Source organism: Dromiciops gliroides, chromosome 2, assembly GCF_019393635.1.
Source record: "Dromiciops gliroides isolate mDroGli1 chromosome 2, mDroGli1.pri, whole genome shotgun sequence".
NCBI classification, from domain to species: domain Eukaryota; kingdom Metazoa; phylum Chordata; class Mammalia; order Microbiotheria; family Microbiotheriidae; genus Dromiciops; species Dromiciops gliroides.
The window spans coordinates 175,037,270-175,065,143 of record NC_057862.1 but is presented as its reverse complement, the minus strand read 5'-3'; the positions used below and the strand labels follow the sequence as shown (position 1 = coordinate 175,065,143).

The 27,874-nt window shown below is 44.2% G+C and overlaps 1 protein-coding gene across 1 annotated transcript; it reads right to left on the bottom strand.

The window, feature by feature from the left end:
• Positions 1–4: 4 nt before the first annotated feature.
• Positions 5–27,874, bottom strand: ADCY4 (adenylate cyclase 4). Its single transcript, XM_043985079.1, has 26 exons — positions 27,769–27,874; positions 27,010–27,240; positions 24,702–24,899; positions 24,325–24,486; positions 24,013–24,162; positions 23,165–23,313; positions 22,766–22,877; positions 22,379–22,506; positions 21,968–22,126; positions 21,133–21,265; positions 20,511–20,687; positions 8,787–8,830; positions 8,507–8,593; positions 8,234–8,303; positions 7,530–7,627; positions 5,812–5,896; positions 4,901–5,038; positions 4,428–4,535; positions 3,414–3,598; positions 3,119–3,203; positions 2,269–2,427; positions 1,817–1,963; positions 1,375–1,482; positions 966–1,080; positions 308–432; positions 5–201 (listed from the first exon to the last, which is right to left on the bottom strand). The coding sequence occupies exons 2-26, from the start codon at positions 27,166–27,168 to the stop codon at positions 49–51; spliced, it is 3,234 nt and encodes a 1,077-aa protein (XP_043841014.1). The 5' UTR covers positions 27,169–27,240; positions 27,769–27,874; the 3' UTR covers positions 5–48.

The following is a 27,874-nucleotide window of genomic DNA, read 5'->3' as shown; positions in this document are numbered from 1 at the left end:
TTTATTGAGTTTTTCCGAGGTGAAAGAATTAAGACCAGAGGGAGTATTTCAGCTGAATGTGGCTCCAGGGGGTCCAGTCCGTGCTAATTCTGTGGAAAGGAAGTAGGTCCGGAGCTGTCCTTTGCCTTTGACTTTGATTACTCCTCGGCTATAGCATGTGTAACCCAAAGACTGTAGGACCCGGGCTGTCTCCTCAGTTACCTGGAAACAATGAGAGAGATGGTGGTGAGCTGGGGGTGGATTCCTGCTTTCTGTGTCCTGTCCCCTGCATGTTGTCTACTCATCACATTTCTCTTGTCCCCCTCACCTGGATCTTGCCCAAAACGCCTGTGCTCTCCATTCTGCTAGCCACATTCACAGTGTTGCCCCAGATGTCATACTGTGGTTTCTGTGCTCCAATTACCCCAGCCACGACTGGTCCATGATTCAACCCTGTAACAGGAGGGAGGAATTCTTGCCCCCAGGGGAAATTCGGTTGAATTCTGGGTAACGGATGTGGAGAAAGGGTATGATTTACAAACCAAACACTAGTCAGGCTCATTCTCTAGCAGAAAAGGTCACTAAAATATGAACCAAAGCAACAGACCCAATTACTCAAACATTGGGAAAGGGATTATAGTTGCCAACAGGACTACATATTAACTCTTCAGAACTTTGGAGGGTAAATGTACTTCTCCCCCCCCCCCCCCCCCGTGATGATGAGATGTCATCTTCCCAGAGGCAAAGTCCTGGTCACCCCACCATAGTGATAACTCTGAGTTTGAGGGATGGGTGAGGAATCAGGGTTTGTCTTCAAGGATCTTGTCTAATGTTCCTCTCCTACCACTAGTACAAGCTATTCAGGGTGAGCTGGTAAGGAAAGAATAGCCTAAGGAGTCCCTAAGGAGATCTGGGAAAGATGGGAGGGAGTGTGTGGTGAAAGTGACCTTCTGGTTGGCCTAGGGGAAAGAGTCTGGCACTCTCACCCACACGCAGGCGGAAGTTGTTGAATGAGTGCTTGTTGATGATGTCCAGTTTGGCTCCTAGGGCCACTGCAAACTCCACCATAGTGCCCAAGTGGCTGCAACTTCGTTCAGAGTCCTGGCAATAAGTGCCACCCACCAGAAAGAACCAGCAAAGAATCAGAGGTTGTACCCATGGGATAAACTACTGAGGGTCTGGGGAGGGGAGGTATTTTCTCTAGGATGTGTCATTGAGGGAAAATGACATAAAACATATCAATGAAGGAGGGGGAGGATCACTTCCCATGGATGCACCACTAAGGGAACAGAAATAGGCTTCATCCTTGGTTTATGACTAAAAGGGGTTGGTCCCAAGAGGCCTCCCAGCGCTGGGAGAACCTGCTGGACATGGGGAAGGGAAAGGATGAAATACCTGTTGGGTGTCCTGTGCAGAGGTGGCATTTAACCCTGTGGCCGCCATGTATGTGCTGCCAATAGTTTTGATCTTTTCCACACCGCTGAACTTAGGTTTAGAGAGTAGCTGTGAGGGGAAGGTGACAGTACTGCCTAAGAGCCAGATATCTCTCCCTGTTCTTATCCTCAAAACTAAGCTTTGAGGAGGGAAGACTAGGTTAGAGCAGATGTGCTATTGGAAGGGAGTAAGAGCTTGGGTACATGATGAATATAGGATGAATAGGGGTCTTGTGGGAGAAGAAAGTAGAAGATCCAAATGGGGAGTCGTGGAGGGGAAAAGGTAGCTCTTTTGGGTATTGGGAAGGATACAGTAAGTATATAAAGGTCAGTAAGATTTAGGAGGGCAGGTGGGAAATGCTGGGGAATGGGGCTTGAAGCACTAAGGTGGGAAGTTTGTTCACCTCATCAAAATCTGCAATGATCTCATTGAGCAGCCGAAGACACTCCAGCCCCTCACGGTTGATATTGGACTCAGAATAAAACTCCTTGAAGTCAGGGACAGAAGCAAAGAGGACACAGACACACTCATAGGATTGATGGTAGAGGTCCTGGGTTGATAGAAGAGTCAGAAAGATGAGGCATGTGCCTACCTCAAGTTCTCTGTCTGTATAGATAGGATGGTTTCCACCCCCTGTTTATGCACTCCAAGGAATTCTACCAGCCCATCAATTTTTTTGATAGGTTGGGGGAGGGGGACAGGTCAGTCTGGTGATGTAGTTTGGGGAAGCTAAAAATTGGGGTATACTTTACTGTGATTCTGAGGATCAGAGGTCAAGAGCAAGGGGGAGGGGCAGCTCTTAGCAGTAAAAAAAAGAGTTGCTCTATAGCAGTAGTTCTTTGGGGTCAAGATCACCTCATTTCGCCGGTTCTGACCAATAAACTGGGGGGCAACATGTGCAGGTAGTACATTTTCCAGCAGCAATCGAGTCAGGTTCTCCATGGTCTCTGTCTCCTCCCGCTCTTGCCGAAGCTTCTTTTTCCACAGGAAGTCCAACCGGCAATAATACTCATTCTGGGAGGAGTTCACCACCATAAGGAGTGGGGGAAGGGAGGCAGCAATGCAGGGAAACCAGGGGCCAGGGTAGTATTGACCTTCCATATGGGTAAACAGTGGAAGCAGTCTTATCTGTCATCAGGGGCATTGGGAAGACCACCCCATCTCTCTCACATACACACACCCCAAATAAATCTTCCCCTTTCTCCATGATGCTTAAAATTTCATTTCACAATTAAAGGGAGGGTTTGGGGTAAAAGTATACTCCCAGAAAAGGTAACAAAGTGACTTTGGTTTACACTGAGTTGTGACTGATATCACATTTTTGGTCTGGGGAAGAGAGGAAAGAGCATAAGGAGACTGGACTCCTGAAGACGGTAAGGAAAGAGGACATCAGCAGTAGAGAAAGAGTGAACCTAAAGTCACCCAGAAGACAAACTCTATCTTCTTTAAAATTTTGCCCTGGGACCAACCCTAGGGAAGGAATATGGACACAGAAAATTGGACAGGGACATGATTGAGGGAAAGTGAGGGGTGTAGCCAAGGGCAATGTGGATACCAAGTCACAGATATGGGAGACCCAAATTCATCCATTTCTAGGTAGACCCAGAGCACTATGTACATCTCTTCCCCTGCCTCCTCTCCCTCCCCCCGTCCCCCGACCCCCATGGAGTTGGGGAGTACTGAGACTTGAAGCTGGTAGACTAACCTGCCGAGCCAGAGCCAGAAGAGTGAAGAAGAAGACAAAGAAGGAGATGGCGCCCATCAGTTTGGGTTCCTTTAGCACCCCAGGCCTGGAGAGGTGACAGGTTAGAGCTTCTCATCACACCCCTTCCCTCAGCCTCCCAAATTTTCCAAGCTCCTCTCCACCCTCTTTTCTTCTTTCCCAGTTGCCAAAGTCAGAACCAGGGACAGATCCAACCAGCCCAGGTTTGCCCTTCCCCCCTCCCCCCCACCAGAACGGTGTTGGCTATCTCCTGGGCTCACTCGTCAGTAGTGGGTACCTTTGAACATTGGGAGTCGGGTAGAGATGGGCAACAAGGCAGTCAGAGAGCCAGGCATGGGAATGCAAGAAGAGACTGCAGGAGGCCAGCAACCAGAGCAGTAGCAGCAGCAGCTTCAGTTCGAAGTTCATATGCAGAAAGAGGGAGCAGGAGAGGAAGCCCAGCACACAACAATGCATGGAGTACTGGAGACATAGAGGCAGGTGGAGGTGGTGTCAATAACAGGGGAAAGGGTCAGAGGCAGGGTCCAAAGGGAGAGATTGCCTCATCTTTTTTTTTTTTTTTTTTTTTTTTTGTTTTTTAGTGAGGCAATTGGGGTTAAGTGACTTGCCCAGGGTCACACAGCTAGTAAGTATTAAGTGTCTGAGGCCGGATTTGAACTCAGGTACTCCTGACTCCAGGGCCGGTGCTCTATCCACTGCGCCATCTAGCTGCCCAAGATTGCCTCATCTTTAAAAGGGTATAGTGGGGCAGCTAGGTGGTACAGTGGATAGAGCACTGGTCCTGGATTCAGGAGGATGTGAGTTCAAGTTTGGCCTCAGACACTTGACACTTACTAGCTGTGTGACCCTGGGCAAGTCACTTAACCCTCATTGCCCCACCAAAAAAAAGGGGGGTATAGCATTAGATGATCTCTAAAGTCTCTTCTCTAGACCCTATAACCCTTATGCCAATGTGAGTGAAGTGTGTATATGTGTGTGCATACTCGCATGTGTGCATGCATGTATGCTTTTGTGCTTTTCTAGTTCTATTCTCTCTGGCCTCTAAGGGTGACATTCTCCCTGGTCCCTTCCCCCTCCTTTTTCTAGTTCCTGTTTCCTTGGATGAACAGAGAACTGAGAAAGGTTAGGGTTTCTCTTAGCTCCCCTCCCCAAATAGGGTGAAACTTTGTGGTCAGATTTTTATCCCTTCCATCCTGATTATTAAAGGAGAAATCTTTTATCCAGGGTCAGGAGGGCTCTAAAGCAGAGCCTGGGACAATGGTTACTGGGTGGAATCAGGCAAAAGACTCACCGGGATGCTGATGAGAGGTAAGGAATCAGGTCTATCCCAGGAGATGTTGAGAGCAGCAGCAGAGGAATTGGAGGCTGGGAAGGAGCATTCAGACATCGGCTGAAAGAACTGTTAGAGGAGAGAGATTTTCTGAGTATAAAAGTGGTCTGGGATTGGCCATCAATTGGCCTGGAGGAATTAGTTTGTTTCTTGTATTGGGCTAGGTGCTAATCAAACAGTTTGCTGTTATTTATTGGGGCTGGGGGTGGGTGGGGAGGAGAGAAGGAGGAGTAGGATTAAGGATCTCATAGGAGTACTCCCAAATTCCCAGCTATCAACCCACCTGTCCCTAGACCCTGATTGTTCAGTTCTGCCTAGAACTTAGGTGTTTTTTTTTAACCCCATTCCAACCCTTAGGGAATCATATTTCCCTTGTTCTTTACACCCCACCTCCAGGGCCAGCTGTTTTCACCCAGCAGCTCAGGCCTGCTCACCAGGTTGACAATGGCCATGGTGAGGACGATAAGGATGGTGGTGGTGCCCAGGGCAACTCGAAGACAAGGTCTTGTGGCTATTGCTCCTGAGAGGGATGGCAGCCAGTGAAGGAACTTGGGACCCTTCAGGACACACCTCTGGAGAGGGAAGGAATGGAGAAAAACTGAGTTGGAAATGATGATGGAGCTCTGGTGTCAGGAAAGGTTATGACTAGGATTGGCTCAGCAGGTTCTCTGAGTCCCCAACTGCCTCTCTTAAATGTTCTGGGACAGAAATAGGAAGTCCTGGTCCTACACCCTTGGGACAGTCCATACCCCAACCCTGTTCCCAAGCTGGCAGGATCTGAGCAGGTTTCTGAAATCTCTCTGGGATGCTTAGTCTGGCAGGACCAAAAGAGAGTCAGAGTTCCATCCCCTCTAGGGGGCAGCTAGGTGATACAGTGGATAAAGCACTGGCCCTGGATTCAGAAGGACCTGAGTTCAAATCCAGCCTCAGACATTTGACACTAACTGTGTGACCCTGGGCAAGTCACTTAACCCTCATTCCCCCACAAAAAGAAACAAACAACAAAAGAAAGAGTTCCATCCTCTCATCTAAGCTTCATTTACTGAAGAAAAATAAAAATGATTCCCAAGTCTAACAGTTTTTAAAGTAATTTTTCATTCAACTTCCTCTTTTCTCCATTCTTCTTCTCCTATTATTATTATTATTATTATTATTATTATTATTATTATTATTTCCCTCCTCCACCCTTTCCCAGTCCCTGAACCAAGAAAAATAGTTGTGTCACAAAATAAAGCAAAGCCCAAAACCCCAGGTAACTTTGGAACAAAAAGACCAGTTGGCCCCAGGTGACTGGGGTAGTCTAAATAATAATAATGTGGCCTGGGGTCTCCTAGTTTTCTCTTACCGTCAAGTGTTCTGAGAAGCAGATGAAGAGGAGGAGGCAGAAGAGGATGAAGATGATGCCATAAGTGACAGCTAGAGCTGGAGGCCTAATAGAGACAGGAATAAAATATTCATGTGATTCTCCTGGTCAATCACCCTAACTAGCTTTCTGCCTGGGAGAAGGTTCTGGACAACCCAATCTTGTGTTGTTGAAGTATGTGTCCATGAGGACCAGGTGGGATAGCTGTGGAACCAAGGTTGGGGTGCAAAGGGGATTAGGGAAGGACTAGAGATGGAAAGGTAGACGTGATGGGGAAGCAGAAACTCTTCACCAAAATAAGCTTATGGACATTTAGACAAATAAATGCTCATAAACCTGTTGAACCCAGTCCTGACTTTTCATCTTGCCACTGGACAAAAAGTCAGGAGATCAGGGTTCCAGACATGAGGCAATTTAATACTCTTTTTTTTTTTTTTTAGTAAGGCAATTGGGGTTAAGTGACTTGCCCAGGGTCACACAGCTAGTAAGTGTTAAGTGTCTGAGGCCGGATTTGAACTCAGGTACTCCTGAATCCAGGGCCAGTGCTCTATCCACTGCGCCATCTAGCTGCCCCAATTTAATACTCTTGGCCTCAGTTTCCTCATCTGTCAAATGGGTATAATGCTTTTTTCTATGGAGATGTTGTGAGAATCAAATGAGACAATATATGCAAAAGAACTTTGTAACCATAACACACTATAGAAATGGAAGTTATTTTCCATATTCTATATATCAGAATGTAGAGAACACTGAATTTGGAGTCAGGAAGACCTGAGTTCAAATCTGACCTCAGGCGCTTACTAGCTTTGTGATCCTGGTGAAGTTGGTTAACTTCTGTCTGCCTCAATTTTCTCATTTGTAAAATGGAGATACTAATAGCACCTATCACCCAGGGTTGTTGTGAGGATAAAATAAGATATTTGTAAAGCACCTTGAAAACCTTAAAGTGCTATATAAATGCCAGCAATTATTCTATTATTATTGTGGTATGGTTGGAAGGGACACCAAGTTCTTGAAGACAGGGATCTCTGGCAGATTTCACCAAGTTTTAAAGGCTTCAGGTGTGGTCCTGGGACCTAAGGGTCAGCCAACCTACATTAAAAGAAACTTCTTATCAGAGAATTGTTTACTAGGTAGGGAAATTATCACCAGAACAACTCATGAAGACCTACTAAAGCGTGGAGAGACTGATCTCTCCTGATGAAATCTCAGCTCTTTATTAAAGTATATTTACAAGACTCTTGAGAGCGTGTGAAATGAGGAATAATGGTGCTGCTGAGTTCCCAAGGGCACCTCAATATTCCCACATCAGCCACCTGTTTCCTACTTCTTGGTACCTGTTCCCATGGGAAATGAGAAGGCTGAAGGAAAGGGTGAGAAAATGTGGAAGGAGGGAAGAGACTGCAAGGGGAATTAACAGTAGCAATAACCTCCATTTACATAGCACTTTACAATTATAAAACACTTTCATAACAACCCTCTGAGGGAGGAAGGGCACTATCATACCCATTTGCCAAAGAAGGAGCCTAAGCCTTAGAGAGTTTGAGTGACTTCCCCGGGTCATAGATTTTTACCCGTGTAGTTCTTCTGAATCTAGGTTCAATATTCTTTTCACTACAATGTCTCAGTATGGGAAAACATCTCCCTTCCTTGCTCAGGTTCCTCCATGGAGGCCTGAGGCAAAGGGAGGAGGAGCTCACCTGTTGGCCACCAGCATCTGGATGATGAAGTTGGAGAGGAAGACCAGAAAGGTACAGGCTGAGTAATATTTGAAGGCGGGGAGAGCCGAGAGTCGATACTAAGGGAAACAGGATTGGGTATGGAGGTTGAGACATTGAGGTTGAGGATCGATACTGTCCATCGACTTGAAGGAATAAATCTAGCCTCATTATGTGGCTTCCCTTAGCTCCACCACTCACAATCTACTCCTTCCCACCTCAACCATACCCTCAATTCAATCCTCAGAATATCCCCTCTATTGGAGGAGAAACTCAAGTCAAGAAGGAATACTTATGCCTCATGGGGGTACACCAATATGTGGAAAGAGAAAGAAGGTTTCTTCTGACCAGGCAAAGGACTGTGTGTGTGTGTGTGTGTGTGTGTGTGTGTGTGTGTGTGTGTGTGTGTGTGTATGTGCACATGTACATGCCTATGTGCTCAATTCCAAATCAGGTTATAATTAAGCTGTATCAAGGGAACACATTAAACTTACTTGCAAAAGCATTCCCGACCCCAGAACTGTCTTCACATAGGAGGGGCTTAATCAATAACAGTTGATTGACTAGTCCATGATTAGGTGTGGGCAAGGAATTTGGGGCAACAAGCCAGGGAGCTCTTTAGGGGGCTTTGAGTCATCCTTTTGGTATCCCCTTTCACCTTTCCCTTGGATTCAGTCCTTCCATACCTCCTTCTCCATCTCTTTCTCCCTGAAGTACAAGGTTAGTGGGCTGAAGTCCTTGGACCGTTTCCACTGTCTGGGGAAGCACAGAGAAATGTGAGCTAGTCATAGAAGTTAGCTTTTTCTCTAAACTGTGGTCAGGGATAGACACTTTCTCACATTTGGTCCAGCCATGTAGAAGTGCACCATCCTATCACTCCTGTTTGCTCCCAATCCTCTCATCCCCTGGTGCCTCAGTGTATTAGAACTCCTGAGAAACAAGTTCTGATTTCCACTTACTTCTGGGAATTGAGCTGTTCGATGACTTGAAAGAACTTCTCATCACCAGTGTCCAGGTCATCCTCAAGTCCCCTAGGGGTTCGGGTCCTGTTGGGAAGGGGGAAGACCCCAGTCCATCACCAGAGAAACTGTCTGGTTACCCTCATGTCTCTGGGGCAAACTAAAGCTATTGTGTGGTAAGGTCATGGAGATTCCCCAACTTCCTATACTTTGACCTATCTTCTGCCCTTATTCTAGCTCCCCAGGCCAGTCAAGTTATATGTATTGGATTTCTTCTCACCGGTCCAGGCTCCTCTGAGGGCCCAAGGAAGCCAAGGCATTTTCCTGTTAGGGGAAAACAAAGTGAATGAAGAAACTGAATTCATTATCTTTCTCTCACCAAACATCACTATTCTTAACATTTTCCATTCTCTCAGTGGTACCATCTTTCATCCAGCCTCCTAAAATCAAGACTTCGGTGTCATCTTTGACTTTACCCTCTCCCTTCATAACTACTTAGTTGCCAAATCCTATATAATATTCTTCCTAATATCTCCCATACCTATCCTTTCATTTCCATTTCCATTGCTACCAACCTAGTTCAGGCCCTTTATTACCTTTCTTTTTTTTTTCCTTTTCCTTTTTTTGGCAGGGCAATGGGGGTTAAGTGACTTGCCCAAGGTCACACACCTAGTAAGTGTCAAGTCTCTGAGGCTGGATTTGAATTCAGGTCTTCCTGAATCCAGGGCTGGTGCTTTATCTACTGCACCACCTAGCTGCTCCTACCTTTCCTTTTAAAAACTGTTTTTATTTTGTTTTGTTTTGTTTTTGTTTTTGCAGGGCAATGAGGGTTAAGTGACTTGCCCAGGGTCACACAGCTAGTAAATATCAAGTGTCTGAGGCCAGATTTGAACTCAGGTAGTCCTGAATCCAGGGCCGGTGCTTTATCCACTGCGCCACCTAGCTGCCCCAAAACTTTTTATTTTGAACAAATCTAAGGTAGCTAAAATGAGAAGAGAAACGAGTAACTAGAAAAAGAAATCTTTACAGCAAGTTTCTCTGATAAAGGTCTTGTATCCAAGATATATGTGGAACTAATTCAAGTTGATAAGACTAAGAGCCATTCCAGAATGGATAAATAGCCGAAGGATATGGAAAGCAATTTTCAAAGGAAGAAATCTAAGGTATCAGCAATCATAAAAAAATGTTCTAAATCACTAATAGAGAAATGCAAATTAAAGAAACTTTGAGCTTCCAACCTCACATCCATCAGAATGGCAAAACTGACAGAAGAGAAAAATGATAAATTCTAGAATGGCTGCAGGAAAACAGGCACACTAATGTACTACTGCTGGTGGAGCTGTGGATTGTTTCAGCCACTCTATTTTTTTAATTTTTAATTTTAATTTTTTTTTTAGTGAGGCAATTGGGGTTAAGTGACTTGCCCAGGGTCACACAGCTAGTAAGTGTCAAGTGTCTGAGGCCAGATTTGAACTCAGGTCCTCCTGACTCCAGGGCTGGTGCTCTATCCACTGCGCCACCTAGCTGCCCCTGTTTCAGCCATTCTAGAAAGTTATTTGGACCTATAGTACTCCGAAAGTCACTAAACTGTGCATATCCTTTGATCCAGCAATCCTACTTCTAGGCCTACATACCCCAAAGAAATCAAAGAAAGAGGAAAAGTACTTATCTGTATAGCAGCTCTTTTCATAGTAGCTGAACATAGGGAATTAAGGGCATGTCCTCCTTTTGGGAAACGGCTAAGTAAATTGTGGTATGTGAATGCAATGGAATGTTGTTGTATCATAGAAATGAAGAAATGGACAGTTTCAAAGGCAACTGGGAAGGGAAGGAGGGAGGGAGGAACAGAATAAGCATTTATATGATGCCTCCTATGTTTCAGGCACTGTGCTAAGAGCTTTTACAAAAATGATTTCATTTGATCCTTGAAATAACCCTGTGGGGTAGGTGCTATTTTTATCCTCATTATTCCAGTTGAAGAAACCAAGGTGAACAGAAGTTAACAGACTTGCCTAGGATCAGACAGCTAGTAAGTACCTGAGACCAAATTGGAACTCAGGTCTTCCTGACTCCAGGTCCGGCACTCTCTCCAGCTGCCAGGAAGATCTCTACAAATTGATACAGATTGAAGTGAGCAGAATTGGAGAACAATTTATTCAATGATAACATTATAAAGAAAAACAACTTTGAAAGACTTTAGAATTTTGATCAATATGATGATAAACTGAGTACAAAAGAATGAAGATGAGGGGCAGCTAGGTGGTGCAGTGGATAGAGCACTGGCCCTGGATTCAGGAGTACCTGAGTTCAAATCTGGCCTCAGACACTTGACACTTACTAGATGTGTGACCCTGGGCAAGTCACTTAACCCCAATTGCTTCACACACACACAAAAAAGAATGAAGATGAAACATGCATGCAACTCTCCTCTTAATAGAGAGATCACCAAACTTAAAATGAAGAAAGAGACACATTTTCAGACATGACCAATATGGGAATTTGTTTTGCTGGATCATGAAGCTTTGTATTGAGGGTTTTATTTTTGATTTGTTTAAGGAGGTGGAAATGGAAGATATAAAACCCCCCAAGGATATTTATTTTATAATAGGCCACATTTATTTTAATATAATTGACTACTGTGTGGTGGCATTGCTTTGAATTAAAAGTCAGGCACTAAACCAACATTGCCAAAGAGGAACAGTGAAAATGCATTATATCATTTTGCTACCAATATATATATGCATACATGTACACATGTATATATACATGTATATGTATACATGTATGTATACACATGTATTTTAGTGCACTACCTTAATGAGATAGGACTAATGATATTATCGCTACTAGGAATGTATGGTGAGTACTAACTGAAAAAAATAATGTGTTAAGCACATAAAATTTAAGTCACCGTATTGCTAAGATACATATGCTATATAATAACATAATTTTTTGAAAAAGAAAAGCATGAAATACTAAAAAAAAACTTTGAGGGGACAGTGGGATTTGAATCCAAGACTGGAGACATCTGGAGGGGATGATACAAGGGTTGATGCTATTCTAGAATATGGCAAATTAAGATAATCACCCTGACCTCCTTTGTTTTGACACTGCAACTGCTGGTGGCTAGGACTAGAGTTCAGGACGCAACTAGTTGAGGAGAACATGGCCTCACCCTTTTATTAAGAAAAAGAACAGGGGGGCAGCCAGGTGGAGCAGTGGATAAAGCACCAGCCCTAGGTTCAGGAGTACCTGAGTTCAAATCCGACCTCAGACACTTGACACTTACTGGCTGTGTGACCCTGGGCAAGTCACTTAACCCCCCATAGCCCTGCAAAAAGAAAGAAAGAAAGGAAGGAAGAAAGAAAGGAAGGAAGGAAGGAAGGAAGGAAGGAAGAAAGAAAGAAAGAAAGAAAGAAAGAAAGAAAGAAAGAAAGAAAGAAAGAAAGAAAGAAAGAAAGAAAGAAAGAAAGAAAGAGAACAAGGCTTATATACTTGGTATTGTAGAAGGAAGTATTATAATCATGTACTCTAGAGACACAGGTTTAACTCCTCACTCTGATACTCACTAGATATGTGATCTTGGACAAATCATTTAACCTCACTAAACCTCACTTTATTCATTTATATGATGGAGATGATTATCTGGTGGTATCTCATGAAAACACTTTAGAATACTTAAACAATTGCATAAATATGGCATTATTATTATAATACTTCTAATCCTCCCCTTCCTCATTACAAGGGCAAAATAATGGGACTATTCACCACAAACCATATTCAGACTACCTATGGCCTCTTATGACTACCTGGGACTACTAAGAAGACACAAAACAGGACTAGGTACTGCCAAATCATTCCCTTCAGAAGTATGGTAGCGCCCATACCAAACATAAAGTCCAAAGTCAGGAAATAACATTGGAATAATTAACAAAACAACGACAACAACAAAAAGAATACTACCAAAAAGAGTTGTTATAGTAATGAGAATATTCAAGGTGAGACCCCAGAAGAAGACTATAACTCCAAAACATCTACAAGCAAATAAAAACCCAACTTAGGCATGTGTTCAATTAAAATGCCTGAAAGAGATAAAGAAAGAGTTTTTTTTTAAGGGTTAAACATTATGTCATAAATGAAATGAGAGGGGAGGCAGAGCCAAAATGGTGGAGAAAAGGCAGTGACTAGTCTGAGTTCACCCCCAAACTTCTTCAAATACCTTTAAATAAAACATCAAAACAAATTTTAGAGTAGCAGAACCCACAAAAAGGATGGAGTAAGACAATTTTCCAGTCCAAGACAACTTAGAAGGTTGCAGAAAAGGTCTGTTACCTGGGTGAGAGTAGAACACAGTCCAATGCAGACCACATCCCAGCAAACCGGGAGCAAGCCTTAGGGGTGACTGAATCAGTGGTGGCAGTGGTGGTTTCTGAACCTCTCAGCACACAGAAGGTAAGGGGATTGGACAACTGCTCAGAATGAGATTACAGGAGTCCCTTTACTGGCATCAGAGGCAGGACTCTGCTGCATTACTCATACTCTGTTTCAGGTCATAGTCTTTGGTCACAGTCTCTGGGTGAAGAGGAGCACTAGAACACCATAACTTGCAGCCACAGGGGAGCAGAGACCTTGGCCATAGTTCCAGGGTGAAAAAGAGTTCTTGTGGTCACTCACAGACTATAGCGCAGGACAGGAGAGTAATAAATACACTTCTCCCTATATCATACCACCTTGAAAGAACCAAAAGCTTACAGGTCCACAGAAGTACCTCTGAAAGCAGTTGCACAATAACCCTGAAGCGGGGCAGCTAGCTGGCGCAATGGATAGAGCACCGGCCCTGGAGTCGGGAGTACCTGAGTTCAAATCCGGCCTCAGACACTTAACACTTACTAGCTGTGTGACCCCGGGCAAGTCACTTAACCCCAATTGCCTCACTAAGAAAAACAACAACAACAACAAAAAACAAAAAACAAACCAAAAAAACAAAAAACAAAAAAAAATAAAACAAAAAAAAAACCCCTGAAGCTTGGGACAGTACCCCTCCATTTTCTTTTTTCTTTTCTTTTCTTTTTTTTTGTGTGAGGCAATTGGGGTTAAGTGACTTGCCCAGGGTCACACAGCTAGTAAGTGTCAAGTGTCTGAGGCCAGATTTGAACTCAGGTCCTCCTGACTCCAGGGCCAGTGCTCTATCCACTGCACCACCTAGCTGTCCCTAGTGCCCCTCCATTTTAGAAGCAGAGTGACACTTTAGCGTAGAGTTAAAAGTCAAGAAATAGGCTGGAAAAATAAGCAAACAGTAGGAAAAAAATCTTAACTATAGAAAGTTACTATGGTGACTGATAAGATCAAAACACGAACTCAGAAGAAGATACAAAGTCAAATCTCCTGCATCCAAACCCTCAAAGGAAAGTATAAATTGGCCTCAGGCTGTGGAAGTACTTAAAAAGGATTTAAAAAATAAAGTAAGAGAGATAGAGGAAAAATTGGGAAATGAGAATGATGAAAGAAGATCATGAAAAAAGAGTCAACAGCTTGGTAAAGGAGGCACAAAAAATACTGAAGAAAATAACACCTTAAAAAACAGAACAGGCCAAATGGTTAAAAAAAAAAAAGCACAGCAATCCAATGAGAATGCCTTGAAAAGCAGAATTGACCAAATGGAAAAAGATATAAAAAAATTCACTGAAGAGAAGAACTCCGTAAATGAATTGAGTGCTAGAAGAATCAATTGAAAAAGAAGTGAAAACACCAGGAGAAAATTGGAAAAGAAATGTTAGCTATTGAAGAAACAATTGTAAAGGGAATGAACAGTCTTGGCAAAAGACGTACAAAACTGTAACCAAATGATAGATTCTATGAAAATTAGAATAAACCAAATAGATGTCAATGTCTCCATGAGACAAAACTCCATGAGACAATATTGAAACAAAGTCAAAATACTGGGGAAAAAAGGAAGGAAGAACAGGACATATCATATTAAAAACAATTGACTTGGAAAACAAATTAAGGAGAGAGAATTTATGAATCTTGAACTATTTGAAAGCCATGACCAACAAAGAGAGCCTAGACATCATATTTCAAGAAATAATAAAAATGCCCAGATCTCTTAGAAACAGAGGGCAAAGTGGAAATAAAATTCACTAGTCACCTCTTACAAGTCACCTCCAAGTGAAAACTTCCAGGTACATTATAGCCAAAATTCAGGTCCTCCAGGTCAAGGAAAAAATGCTTCAAGAAGTCAGGAAGAATTTAAATACTGATAAGCCACAGTTAGGAGCACACAAGACTTAGCAACTATCAGTATAAAGAAGCAGAGAACTTAGATTACAGCATTCCAAAAGGCAAACAATAATGACTCACAACCAAAAATAATTCACTCAAGGGTGGAGCCAAGATGACAAAGGAAAGGCAGTGACTTGTCTGAGCTTCCCCCAGGACCCTTCCAAATACCTTCATATAATGCCAAAAGACATTTCCTGGAGCAGAAAAATCCACAAAAGGATAGGGTGAAATGATTTTCCAGCCAAAGACAATTTTAAAGGTCCACAGGAAAGGTCTGTTACACTGGGGTAAGAGTGGGGCATGGTCTAGTGCAGGCCTTGTCAATGCAGGAAATCAGGAGCAGGCTGTGGGAGCCACTGAATCATTAGCAGCATCAACTGCTTCTGGAACTCATCCCACAGAGGGTAAGGGGATTGAACAATTTGGCCAGAAGGAGATTACAGGGGTCTTTTTGTTAGTACTGAGACAGGACTCTTGTATTAGCAAAAAGACCCCTGTCAGAGCTCCTACATCCAAAACTTCCAAGGAAAAAAAATGAATTGTTCTCAGGCCATAGAACCTCTCAAAAAGGACTTTGAAAATAAAGTAAGAGGCAGAGGAAAAAATGGGAAGAGAAATGAGAGTGATGCAAGAAAATCATGAAAAAAAGTCAACAGCTTGGTAGAGGAGCCACAAAAAATACTGAAGAAAATAACACCTTAAAGACATAGTAAACCAAATGGCAAAAGAGGTACAAAAAGCCAATGAGGAAAAGAATGCCTTGAATAGCTGAATTGGCCAAATGGAAAAGGAGTTACAAAAGTTCATTAAGGAAAATAACTCCTTAAAAATTAGGATTGAGCAAATGGAAGCTAATGACTTTATGAGAAATCAAGAAACAATAAAACAAAACCAAAAGAATGAAAAAATAGAAGGCAATATGAAATATCTCATTGGAAAAGCAACCGACTTGGGAAATAGATCCAGGAAAGGTAGTTTGAAAATTGTTGGATTACCTGAAAGCCACGATCAAAAAAAGAGCCTAGACATCATCTTCCAAGAAATTGTCGGATAAAAACTTCCCTAGTATTGTAGAAGCAGAAGGCAAAATAGAAATTGAAAGAATCCACCAATAACCTCCTGAAAGAGATCCCCAAATGAAAACTCCCACCCAGTAATATTATAAATGTGAGAAAATAATAGGATTTGGAAGACACCTAGGGGCCCCACCTGAAGATTGATTTGGAATTGAGTGAATTGAGTGAGACTGACTGAGAACTTACTTAAGGTTGATTAAATCGAGACCACACCTGGATGGCCCTGAGTGGGGGGTTGTTCTCAGAGGCTGTAGACTAAAACATCAAAAAGAGACCACCCTCAACCAATCAGCTTGAAGGACCTCCCCTTCCTGGGGAAGGGGACAGGAAGTAGGAAGTGAGGCTGGCTTCTTGGCTCTGGTTTTTATCGTTCTGAAACCTTGGGCTCATGGAAGAAAGGAAAAGAGAAGAAAGAGGCCAGTCTGAACCCTAAGGGAGAAAGGCTTTTCTTTCTGTACTTTCTGTTCTCCACGTTTTCTCTCTTAACTCTTTAACAAATGCTTAATGCCAAAAACTCATACTCACGTTTCTAGCTTATAAGCAAAGCTTAGCTAGTTCTCCCCCCATACTGGGGGTAGAAGCAAGGTAACCACACATTAGATTTTAAACATCACACAGCCAAATTCCAGAGCTCCCAGGTCAAGGAGAAAATATTACAGTCAGACAGAAACAATTCAGGTATTGTGGAGCCACAGTCAGGATAACACAAGATTCAGCAGCTTCTACATTAAAGGATCAGATGACTTAGAATATAATATTCCAGGGGGCAAAAGAACTGGGATTACAACCAAGAATCACCTACCCAGCAAAACTAATTATAATCTTCCAAGGGAAAAAATGGGTGTTCAATGAAAGAGGGGACTTTCAGGCATTCTTTATGAAAAGACCTGTTCTGAATAGAAAATTTGATTTTCAAATACAAGACTCTAGAGAAGCATAAAAAGGTAAACAGGAAAAATAAATCATAAGGGATAGCAAAAGGTTAAACTATTTACATTCCTACATGGGAAGATGATATTGATACTTAAGAACTTTATCATTATTAGGGCAGCTGGATGGAGTATATTTAGATAGAGGGCACTGGTGTGAGTTGAATATGAAGGGGTGATATCTTTAAAAAATAAAATTAAGGGGTGAGAGAGGAATGCACTGGGAGAAAGGGAAAGGGAGAGGTGGAATGGGGTAAATTACCTCACATAAAAGAAGCAATGAAAAGTTTATATAGTGGGTGGTAAGACAGGAGAGATGTGGGGGAGTGAGTGAACCTTACTCTCATCAGAATTGGCTCAAAGATTCGGGGTCGGCTAGGTGGCACAGTGGATAAAGCACTGGCCTTGGATTCAGGAGGACCTGAGTTCAAATCCAGACTCAGACACTTGACACTAGCTGTGTGACCTTGGGCAAGTCACTTAACCCTCATTGCCCTACCAAAAAAAACAAACAAACAAAAAGAATTGGCTCAAAGAGGGATTAACATATATACCCAATTGGGTATAGAAATCTATCTTACCTTGCAGGAAAGTAGGAGGGGAAGGGGATAAGGTGGGAGGGGTGAAAGAAGGGAGGGTGGATTGGGGGAGGGAGCAGTTAGAAGCAAAACATTTTTGAGGAGAGAGGGTAAAAGGAGTTAGAGAATAGAGTAAATGGTGTGGGGAGAGAATAGGATGGAAGGAAATACAATTAGCAGTAGTAACTGTGAAAAAAAATTTGAAGTAAGTTTGATAAAGGTCTTATTTCTCAAACATTTAGAGAACTGAGTCAAATTTAGTAAAATAAGAGCCATTCCCCATTTGGTAAATGATCAAAAGATATGAACAGTTTTCAGAAGAAATAATCAATGCTATCTTTAGCTATATGAAAAAATAATGCTCTAACTCACTAATTATTTTTTTTTAGTGAGGCAATTGGGGTTAAGTGACTTGCCCAGTGTCACACAGCTAGTAAGAGTTAAGTGTCTGAGGCTGGATTTGAACTCAGGTACTCCTGACTCCAGGGCCAGTGCTCTATCCACTGTGCCACCTAGCTGCCCCTCTAACTCACTATTGATTAGAAAGATGCAAGTCAAAACAATTCTGGGGTACCTATTCGATTGGATAAAAGGACAGCAGAAGAAAATGACAAATGTTGTAGGGGATACAGGAAAAACAAAACATTAGTGCACTGTTGGTGGAGTTGTAAACTGATTTAACCATTCTGTAAAGCAATTTGGAACTATGGCCAAAGGGCTTTAAAACCATTCATATTCTTTGACCTAGCAATACCACAACTAGGTTGGTATTCAAAAAGAGATTTAAAAAAAGTTAAAGGACCCATACGTACAAAAATATTTATAGCAGCTCTTTTCCGGTGGCAAAGATTGCAAAACTGAGGGTATGCCCATCAATTGGGGAATGGCTGAACAAATTGTGGCATGTGATTATGATGGAACACTATTGTGCTATAAGAAATGATGAGCAGGATGCTCTCAGAAAAACCTGGAAAGACTTACATGAGCTGATGCAAAGTGAAATGTACTATGTACAAAGTAACAGCAATATGGTAAGATGATTAGCTGTGAATGAATTAGCTATTCTCAGCAATACAATGATCCAAGACAGTTCTGAAGGACTTATAATGAGAAATGCTATCCATCCCCTGAGAAAAAAACTAATGATGTCTGAATACAGATTGAAGCATAATTTTTTTAACTTTACTTTTCTTGAGGATTTTTGTTTTCTTTCACAACCTAATATGGAAATGTTTTGCATGACTACACATATATGACTTATATTGAAGTGCTTGCCTTCTTAAAGGGGTAAGGGAGGAAGGAAGAGAATTTAGAGCACAAAGTTTTAAAAATGGATGTTAAAGGGGCGGCTAGGTGGTGCAGTGGATAGAGCACCGCCCTGGAGTCAGGAGTACCTGAGTTCAAATCCGGCCTCAGACACTTAACACTCACTAGCTGTGTGACCCTGAGCAAGTCACTTAACCCCAATTGTCTCACTAAAAACAAAACAACAAAACAACAAAAAATGGATGTTAAAAATGTTTTTACATGTAATTGGGGAAAATGAAATGCTAAATAAACCAAAAATAATTTACTCAATAAAATTGAATATAATCCTACAGGGAGAAAAATATACTTTTAATGAAACAGAGAACTTCCATACATTCCTGTTGAAAAGACCAGAACTGAACAGAAACTCTGAAAAACACACACAGATGTCAAGAGAAACATAAAAAGGTGAATATGAGTGATCGAAGGACATAAGGATGAGCTGTTTACATTCTAATGTGGGGAGGTGATACATGTGTTCCAAACTTTATAATCATCAGGGATCATAGAGGGAGTCTAATAAGGCAGGGGGCATGGGCATGGTTTTTATTTATAGTTTGATGATCTTAAGAGAAGAAAGGAAAGGGAGGGGAAAAATAATAGAAGTGGGGGGGAGGCAAAGGAAGGGAGAGGGTGGGGAAATTATCTCAATTTGTGTGAATAAGAAGACTGTTCAAACAAGGAGAAAGGTGTGAAGGGAATGGGTGACATTTGAACCTCACGTTTATCTGACTTCGTTGGCAACTAATCATGATTCCAGAGGATGCATAATGAAACTTGCTACCTATCTCCTGGCAGAGAGGTGATAGATTTAGGATGCAGATTGAGACATATTTTTTGGATATGGCCAATGTGAGAATTTGTTTCACTTGACTACCCATATTTAAATGGTTTTGTTTTTATTTCTTTTTTAATGGGGAAGGGGAAGAGGTGGGAAGGAAAGAAAATAAAGCTTTAAAGAGATACTTTTTGGGGCAGCTAGGTGGCGCAGTGGATAGAGCACTGGCCCTGGATTCAGGAGTACCTGAGTTCAAATCCGACCTCAGACCCTTGACACTTACTAGCTGTGTGACCCTGGGCAAGTCACTTAACCCCAATTGCCTCACCAAAAAAAAAAAAGATACTTTTTAAAACTTGGTTTCATCTTTATAAAACTATTGGGGAAATAGGATACAAATAACATGATTTGCAGTGTGGCCTCATCATTCTTTCCCTTCTCCCCTGAGGAGATTGCTGTGAATATCTTTTATCCCTTAAGAAAGACTGAATAAACTCCTTTTTCTTTTTCTTTTTTTTTTTAACAACTGCAACAGACTGTATTTGAATTAAACAGAAACATTTCCTGATAGGAAGGGGTGTGTAATACTGGAATTGGCAACCCGAGAAAACAGCAGCATCTCTGTACATCTGTCTAGTCTGGAGAAAGGAATATCTCAACTGGAACTGGAAGGGAATTGAGATCATGCCTGGAGAACCCAGCCAGCTAAAGAGGTTTAGGATTTGGGAATCTTTGCTGAGGTGATCTTAGAAGCCAGGTAGTTAGAAAGAAGTGAACTTTACTCTTTTCCTGGAGGAGTAGATTAAGGTCTACATTAATACACCACCTAACCCAGCCAGAGGGAGAACTCAGAATCTTGGGGTATTAGAAGACCTCAGAGGTTATAATGGGGAGGAGAGTTCATTTGAGAAGTTTGGGAGTATGTTGGAGTCTGAAGGTACTTTTCTGTGGATGAACAGTACTGAGAGAAGGGGATGTATGTTCCAAGGATGACAATGGAGGGAATCTATCCCAGAGAGAAACTGAAGTGCCCAGATAAAGAAGCAGACATACCAGAAGAGGGGGTGAAGTGGGCATAGGGCTATCCAGGTGGCTGAGGTGGGCGAAAGGCTTGGCTGCACCCCAGGACTCCAAGTACCGGGTCATCAGAAGTGATGGACGCATCTTAGGTCCCTCAGGAGGGGACAGTGGTCCCCCTGCAGTTACTTCCTCTTCTTCTTCTTCCTCTGCCTGGAAGATTTCATAGAAAAGTGGATGGTTGGCAAGACCCCTCCACCATTGTGCCACCTTTCAGTTCAAAGGGAATTGTAGGAACCTAGTTATCCTAAGCCTTTTCTCCATTCCACTTCAAACTCTGGCAATGTGTTTCAAATGGAGGTGAAGAGAAAGGGCCTAATTGGGTCTGGTGCTATCTGCAGTCATAAGATCTTAGAGCTGGAAGGGAAATTAGAAGTCATCTGGAGTAATGTCTTATTTTACAACAAGGAAGCTGAAGCCTTAGGAGAAGTTACTTGCTCAAGGCCACACATGATAGTTAAGTGGAAGAATGAGAATTTGACCTAGATTATTTAATTCCATATTCAGGACTTTTTTTTTCACTCTGCCACCATGCTTCAGGGCCTCAACAAGTCTAGCTCTTATCAGCTGTGCTGATGGCTGGGGTAGGGGATCTCACCCTAGGATCAATGACCAGGTAGGTGGGTTCCCCAAGCTCCCGGAGATATGGGTCCCGATGCCCTGGGGCTGCATCCTCCACAGCATAAGCCCCTCCCAACAGGGCCAGGGTTGCCCCTGTGATGTGCACTCGACTTGGGGGGGGGGAGAGAAGAAGGGAAAGTGAGTGTCAGTAGTCTCAGTCTTTTTATTCATCCACTGCAAAAATGATAGAATCTTAAGAGTTGGAAGAGACCTTAGAGATCATAGTATCATAAATCTAGAGCTGGAAAGGACCTCAGAAGCCATCTACTCCAACTCCTTCACTTTATAGATCATCTTGACCAACTCCCTCCTGAAATGTTCATTCCACAAATATTTACTGAGCACCTACTATATGAAAGGCACTTGTATTTGGCCTAGGGACTCTGTGTCCAGGCCTCCATGGACCCTGCCTGCCATTCCTCCTAGCCGGTTTTCCAGTTCCTTCATCCCAGTAAGAAACCCCTCCCCCCAAGTCATTCTGCCTCAACTCTGGGCTGTATGCATATTCGGACATACACACACACATTTATACTATATACATAGTCATATATACTATGTACACATACATATATACTATATATGCACATGCATGTATAAATACACACATGTATGTATATATACATACATATGTTAGGCTTGGCCCCAGGCTAGGTCCCTTAGAGGGGATATATTAGTTGAGGGTGGGACAGTCTTGGGCTGGTGGGGACAGAGGTTACCCTAAGGCCAAAACTTTCTGGGCACAACACTATTCCTATTGCTCCTTTGAACCTGAGCTTGTGTCTGGGTCCCTAGAATGGAGTCTATCCACTCACCCTGGCACTCCACCGGCCTCCATGTGGTTGGCCAGGGTGACGTCATGGGACCAGACGTCGTATTGCCACTTCTGAAGCCCGATGACACCGCAGAGCACACTGCCCGAGTGCACTCCCACACGCATGTTGATGTCCACTCCTGTGGCTGCCCGCAGCTTCCTGGGGAAAGGGCAGAAAAAGGGTAGGCTCAACCCGGGGCTAAATCTGAACCCAGCCTTTCTCCTGAGGTATCAGTTCTGATTTTATCTAAGCCACTTCCCCTACTCAGACAGAGGGGCTTCTTCACCCTAGTCTAATCCCAGCATTCCCCTACCGCCCAACTTCCCTCACTGGCCCCCTGGACTCCAGATCTCTGGGTTTCCTGTTCTTTCCGTTCTTCGGTCCACCCCAGGGTGTCTCCCAAGCGCTGACCGGATGGCGCGGCACATGTCCAGTCCCATGCGCACACAGTTGAGTGCGTGGTCCGGCAGAGAGAGTGGCAGACCAGACACACAATAGTAACAATCTCCCAGAATCTTAATCCGCATGCACTCGTGCTCCTGGGGAAGGAAAAAACGGGGAAGGAGACATGGGCACCAGATTTAGAGGCAACACGCGAGAAAGGGACAGGAGATTGACGAGTGGGGATGACTCGGAATGTCGGGGTTGAGAGGGAAGGCTGCGGTTCCCAAATATCAGGATGTCTTCCAGAGTTGGGAATCCCTGCGGAAGTGAGCGTCTGGGGGCCTGGTTGTGGCTGAGATAGGGTCTCGGAAGGTTAAGGGGTCTTACTAAGGCGAGTGCCTCACCGACTCTGACCTTGGCGATCTGATCGAACTTGCCAAAGAGTTCGTTTAGCATGAGCACCAGTTCCTTGGGAGAGCATTCGCTGGCCAGTCGAGTGAAGCCAACAATGTCAGCGTAGAGCACACTGAGGTAGGATGTGGGGGACAGAAATTAGAACCCCACAATCCCATGGAACCGAGCCCTTGCGTTCCTTCCCCTCTCTCCCCTTTCTCCCTCCCCCTCACCTCAGCCAATCCATCTGCTCTCTCTCCCTCCTTTTCTCCCTTCCTCCCTCCCTCCCTTTCCCTTTCCCTCTCTCTCGCTCACTCTATGGCTGTTTCTTTGTGTTTCTCTCTGTCTTTGTCTTTCTGTGTGTTTCTCTCTGTCTGTGTCTGTCTCTGTTTCTGTGTCTGTCTCTCTCTCTCAGCATACCTGACACCCTGATGCCTCTTCACATACAAACTGTGAAAGTTGTTGGTGCCCTCGGGCCGGGGACCCTGCCCAGCCTGGAGCCGAGCCATGATTTCGGCCTTCATTTCCCTGGCCAGGTAAGCAGGCAGGATGGACAGCAGAAGATGTTCCTAGAATGTAAGTGAGTTCTTTGAGACCAAGCACTGTTTAGGTTGTATAAATGCTTATTTCATTGAATGAGCATTGGGCACTAAATTTCTGAATACCGGGCCTAACACTCTGACCCTTCTAACTTTGCTCCCCTTGCAAAACATTGTTCCTGCCAAATACTTTATTCCACCTGGATAATAATGATAGCTTGTGTTCATTTAGCGCTGTTCCATCGTGTTGGATTCTTTGTGACCTTATCTGAGGTTTTCTTGTCAAAGATACTGGAGTGCTTTTGCCATTTTCTTCACCTCGTTTTCCAGTTGAGGAAACTGAGGCAAACAGGGTTAGGTTAAGTGACTTGCCCAGGGTCACACAGGTAGTGTCTGAAGTTGGATTTGATCTCAGGTCTCCCTAACTCAAGGACCTGGTCTGTTCACCTAGCCACCTAGCTGCCAACGTTTATAAAACACCTAACACTTTATTAGGGCTTGCAAAAAATCCTTTGGGTTAGTTCTTTTAAATCTTATTATCTCCATTTTATACTTGCAAGAGAATGACTCGCCCAAAGTCTCAGTGGCCATACATGCATCACTCCCGACCACACTCAGTGATAATAGCCGTCCCCAATTCTCCGGACCCTGGTCCTCCTACAGTAACTATTCCAACAATGATCCGTCTCTCCCAGTGCCGAGTCCCTAATCCTAGGCCTCAGATCTGACCTGGTGTTTCTTCTCAGAATCCAGTCGCCTCCTAGAGTGCAGGGAACTCAGAGCCTCCCGGAACGTGGCTCGAAGAGCGCGCTCCATTAGCGCCTTGTGGTAGGCTCCCGCCGCATTCCCACATAAGAACAGCACCGCGTTGGCAGCCAACTACAATGAAATAAAGGGATCAGAGTGTAGGGCTGGGTCAAACACTGGGGATCGGAAATAGCTTGAGGGGAAGCAATCAATCATCCGAATTTTAGGAATCTAGTCCCAGGACTAGGGAGCTGTCCAAAGCCCAGTACTTTCAACGGTCCTGATGACTCTCACCTGAGGGAGAAGCGGGGGCCGAGAGACAGGTTGAGGTCCAAGGTACAGCCCAAGGACCAGGAGGTGGGATAGAGAAGAGGCAAGGCCGGCTGCAGCTGCGTCTCGCATACCCAGAGGCAGCATGGTGTACACAGTGAAGATGATGAAGAGGAAGAAAGACACCTGAGACAGAGAAGAGAAAGGGGATGCTCCCATGTGTCCCGATGATGTCCATAAAACCCCTGCACGTCCAACAGACCTATTTTCTTTTACCTGTAGGAGCAGTTCCTCCCTGCCTCTGTGATTTACCTTTAACCTTCCTGCCACCCCAACTGACCTGGTGGTTTAGCTTTTCCCCCCAGCTTCCCCTCCCTCACAAAGGCTCATTCCCCTCTGACCTGGTCCCAGGCGCTGACCACACCTCCAGTGAACAGGAAGCTGTGGCCCAGGGCCAGTAGGGCGGCCCACACGAGGCCCGATACCGGGCGGGTCCAACGCTGCAGACGCTGCTCACGGGAAGCCAAGCAGAGCAACAGTGCAAAGCCTCCGAGTGCGCACAGCACCCCAGCCAGGAAGGCTGGGTCTGAACCCAGAGCCTGTGGGGAAATAAAAGGGTCTAAGACCAGTGGGAGGTGTAGACTGGAGAAAAAGAACTTAGCTGGAACTGGGGGTGTAAGGAATGGGGGAGAAATGCACTGGATGGAAAGAGAGGCATGCTCAAAAAAGTATATTGAAGGGGCAGCTAGGTAGCACAGTGGATAAAGCACCAGCCCTGGATTCAGGAGTACCTGAGTTCAAATCCAGCCTCAGACACTTACTAGCTGTGTGACCCTGGGCAAGTCACTTAACCCCCATTGCCCCACCAAAACAAAAAGTATATTGAGAACTAAAAAGTGGGCTGGACAACTTTGAGTGTTATAATAACTCTCATTATTTTAAATAAAGATTTCCTTAAAGTCTTTATTTGTTTCCTTTCTTTCCAGCTTCTCCTTAACTCCTAAACAAGAACTGGGGAGATATTTGGCCAGTTTTGAAACTTGCTTTAAGGCAAACATCAGGTGTGACTGGTAAGGGTGCTGACTTGGTGGACCTTTCCTGTAGTTTTAATGAACCCTGTCTGAACTCCATTAAGACTCATTGTTGTTGTTGTTGTTGTTGTTGTTGTTATTCAGTCCTTCCTGTCATTTTTGAGTTTTGGTGATTCTGGGGTTTTCTTGGCAAAGATACTGGAGTGCTTTGCTATCTCCCTTCTCCAGGTCATTTTCCAGATGAGAAATGGAGGCAAACAGGGTTAAGTGACTTGCGCAGGGTTACACAACTAGCAGATGTCTGAGTCTGGATTTGAACTCACTAGGATGAGTCTTCCTACCTCCAGGCATGACACCCTATCCACTGTGCCACCTAACTGCCCCACTTGGACTCTTACCTGCCCTGAAATCTTGTTCTTCCTCCCTTCTCCTGCCCTCCTCCACTCCCAAGGCTTCCCAGTCTAATCTAGGTGATAGGATTATTGACCTAGAGCTGGAAATCAAGGTCCCAGGAGGTTAAGTGATTTTCTCAAGTCATGCAAAGTAGTGAAGACTTACCTTGAGATGTCAAGACCTAGGTTTTTTGACTGCAGAGGCAGTTGCCCTTTCTGCTGCACTACACTGGTATAGCATAATGGAAAGAGATCTAGTAACTAGAACTCAGATTCCAGTCTGAGTTTTGGATTTACTGAGTAGCCTTGGGCAAAGGACAACCTTTCTCTTAATTTCCTTTATGAGGCTAGAGAAAGTGGGAAAGGTCCTTAAGGTTCTTCCAGCTCCTAGTGCCTTTCCTCTGTTGATTTTTCTCCAATTTATCCTGTATACAGTTTGTACATAGTTGTTTGCAAGTTGTCTCCTCACTTAGATTGTGAGCCATATAGCAGGTATTCTCTCTTGTCTTTTTTTTTTTTTTTGGTGAGGCAATCGGGGTTAAGTGACTTGCCTAGGGTCACACAGCTAGTAAGTGTTAAGTGTCTCAGGCTGGATTTGAACTTAGGTCCTCCTGAATCCAGGGCTGGTGCTCTATCTACTTGGCCACCTAGCTGCCCCTCTAGTCTTTTTTTTTTTTTTAATTCCCATTGCTTATCACAGAACCTGGCTTATAAGAGGTACTTAATAAATGTTTGTTGACTACCTCTACTTCCAACCGGATTGACTGCAAACCAGTTGGGGGGGGGGGAAATAAAAGAGAAAACAGAGATTAGTATTTGGATTTGGTGATGCAAGACGATTGTTTCTTTGGAATGGAGTAGGGATGAGCTTGGGGACTGTGTGAGAGGAAAATCCAGTTAGATATATTTGCCCTTTGAGACAGGCTGTGGGTACAACTGCCCCTATGAGCGCCTTAAGAGGGAAAGAAAACCAGGAAATGGAATTCCCAGGGGCCAGAGTGGAATTCCCCTCCTGGAAAAATGTAAATCCTGGTGCAAGATTGATCCTGGATTATAGATTCATTAGTCATCCAACCCCAACATATTATAGATTACAAAACTGAGGCCTGGCCTAATTATCAGTAGGGTCCCCTAAACCCCAGAATCAACCTTTCTCTCTTATTCAACTTCACCCAACCACAAGACAATGTGCTGGATTCCCAGCTGCTTTGCCTCTATTGGAGGCTGAAAGGAGAGAAAACCCGGAGTACGATCCGGCTAATCTGGGCAAAGGGGCGCCTCCTCACCCGACCACTGGCCCAAGTAACTACAAGCAGAGCAAGAAGCGTGGAGAGTACGATGACCAGCAGCAGGAGTAACAGCGGGTACTGTTGGCTCAGGCTGTAATAAGTCTCGTAGAAGAGATCTTCGCTGGGGGGAGGCCTGGGGCTGAAGAGGCGGGGCATGATCTCTTCACCCTCAGCCCCTGCCCTAAAAGGCCCAAAGTCACAGTGGGGCTCCGAGGGAACAGCTGCAAACTGGGGAAGGGAAAGGGGAAGAAATTGATAGTTTACTTGGTCCAGAGAGAAAAAGATCCCCCTTCCCCGCATCTCTTATGCTCTTTGCCCGCCTTCCTTTGATTCTCAGCTATACTGGGGCCTCTTTCCCAACCCCTCTCCAGCATTCCCTCCTATTGTCTCTCCTAGCACTTCTCCCACCTCTGCCCGGCCCAGTCCCTTTTGGGCACTACCTTTCTTGTTCCCAGCTTATTTCTCTATTTCACTTTCTAGTATTTCTCTTATTTCTATCCGGGCGGCTCTCCTGCAGCCCCTTCATCTCTTCTAACCTCAGTCCTGCCCTCCTCCCAGCCCCAGGTCTCCAGCTCCTTGGTCCTCCCGAGCCTCCTCCTGTTCTCCCTTTTAGGGTTCTATCTCGCAACCCGAAACCCCCACGATGTCAGGTCATTAACTGCATGGGGAGGGGGGCAGGCCAAGAAGAGAGGACGAGAGTGGGACAAAAAGGGAGGTGGTTTCAGAGTCCCCTCCTCACTCCTCTCTGATACTCACTGCGTGGTGCCCCTACCGGGGTTAGTGCTCAGGACCCGGGATAAGGCCTGGGAACTGGCCCAGAGAATTCTACAGCAGGGAAAACGAAGCTGGGATGGTAGTGGCC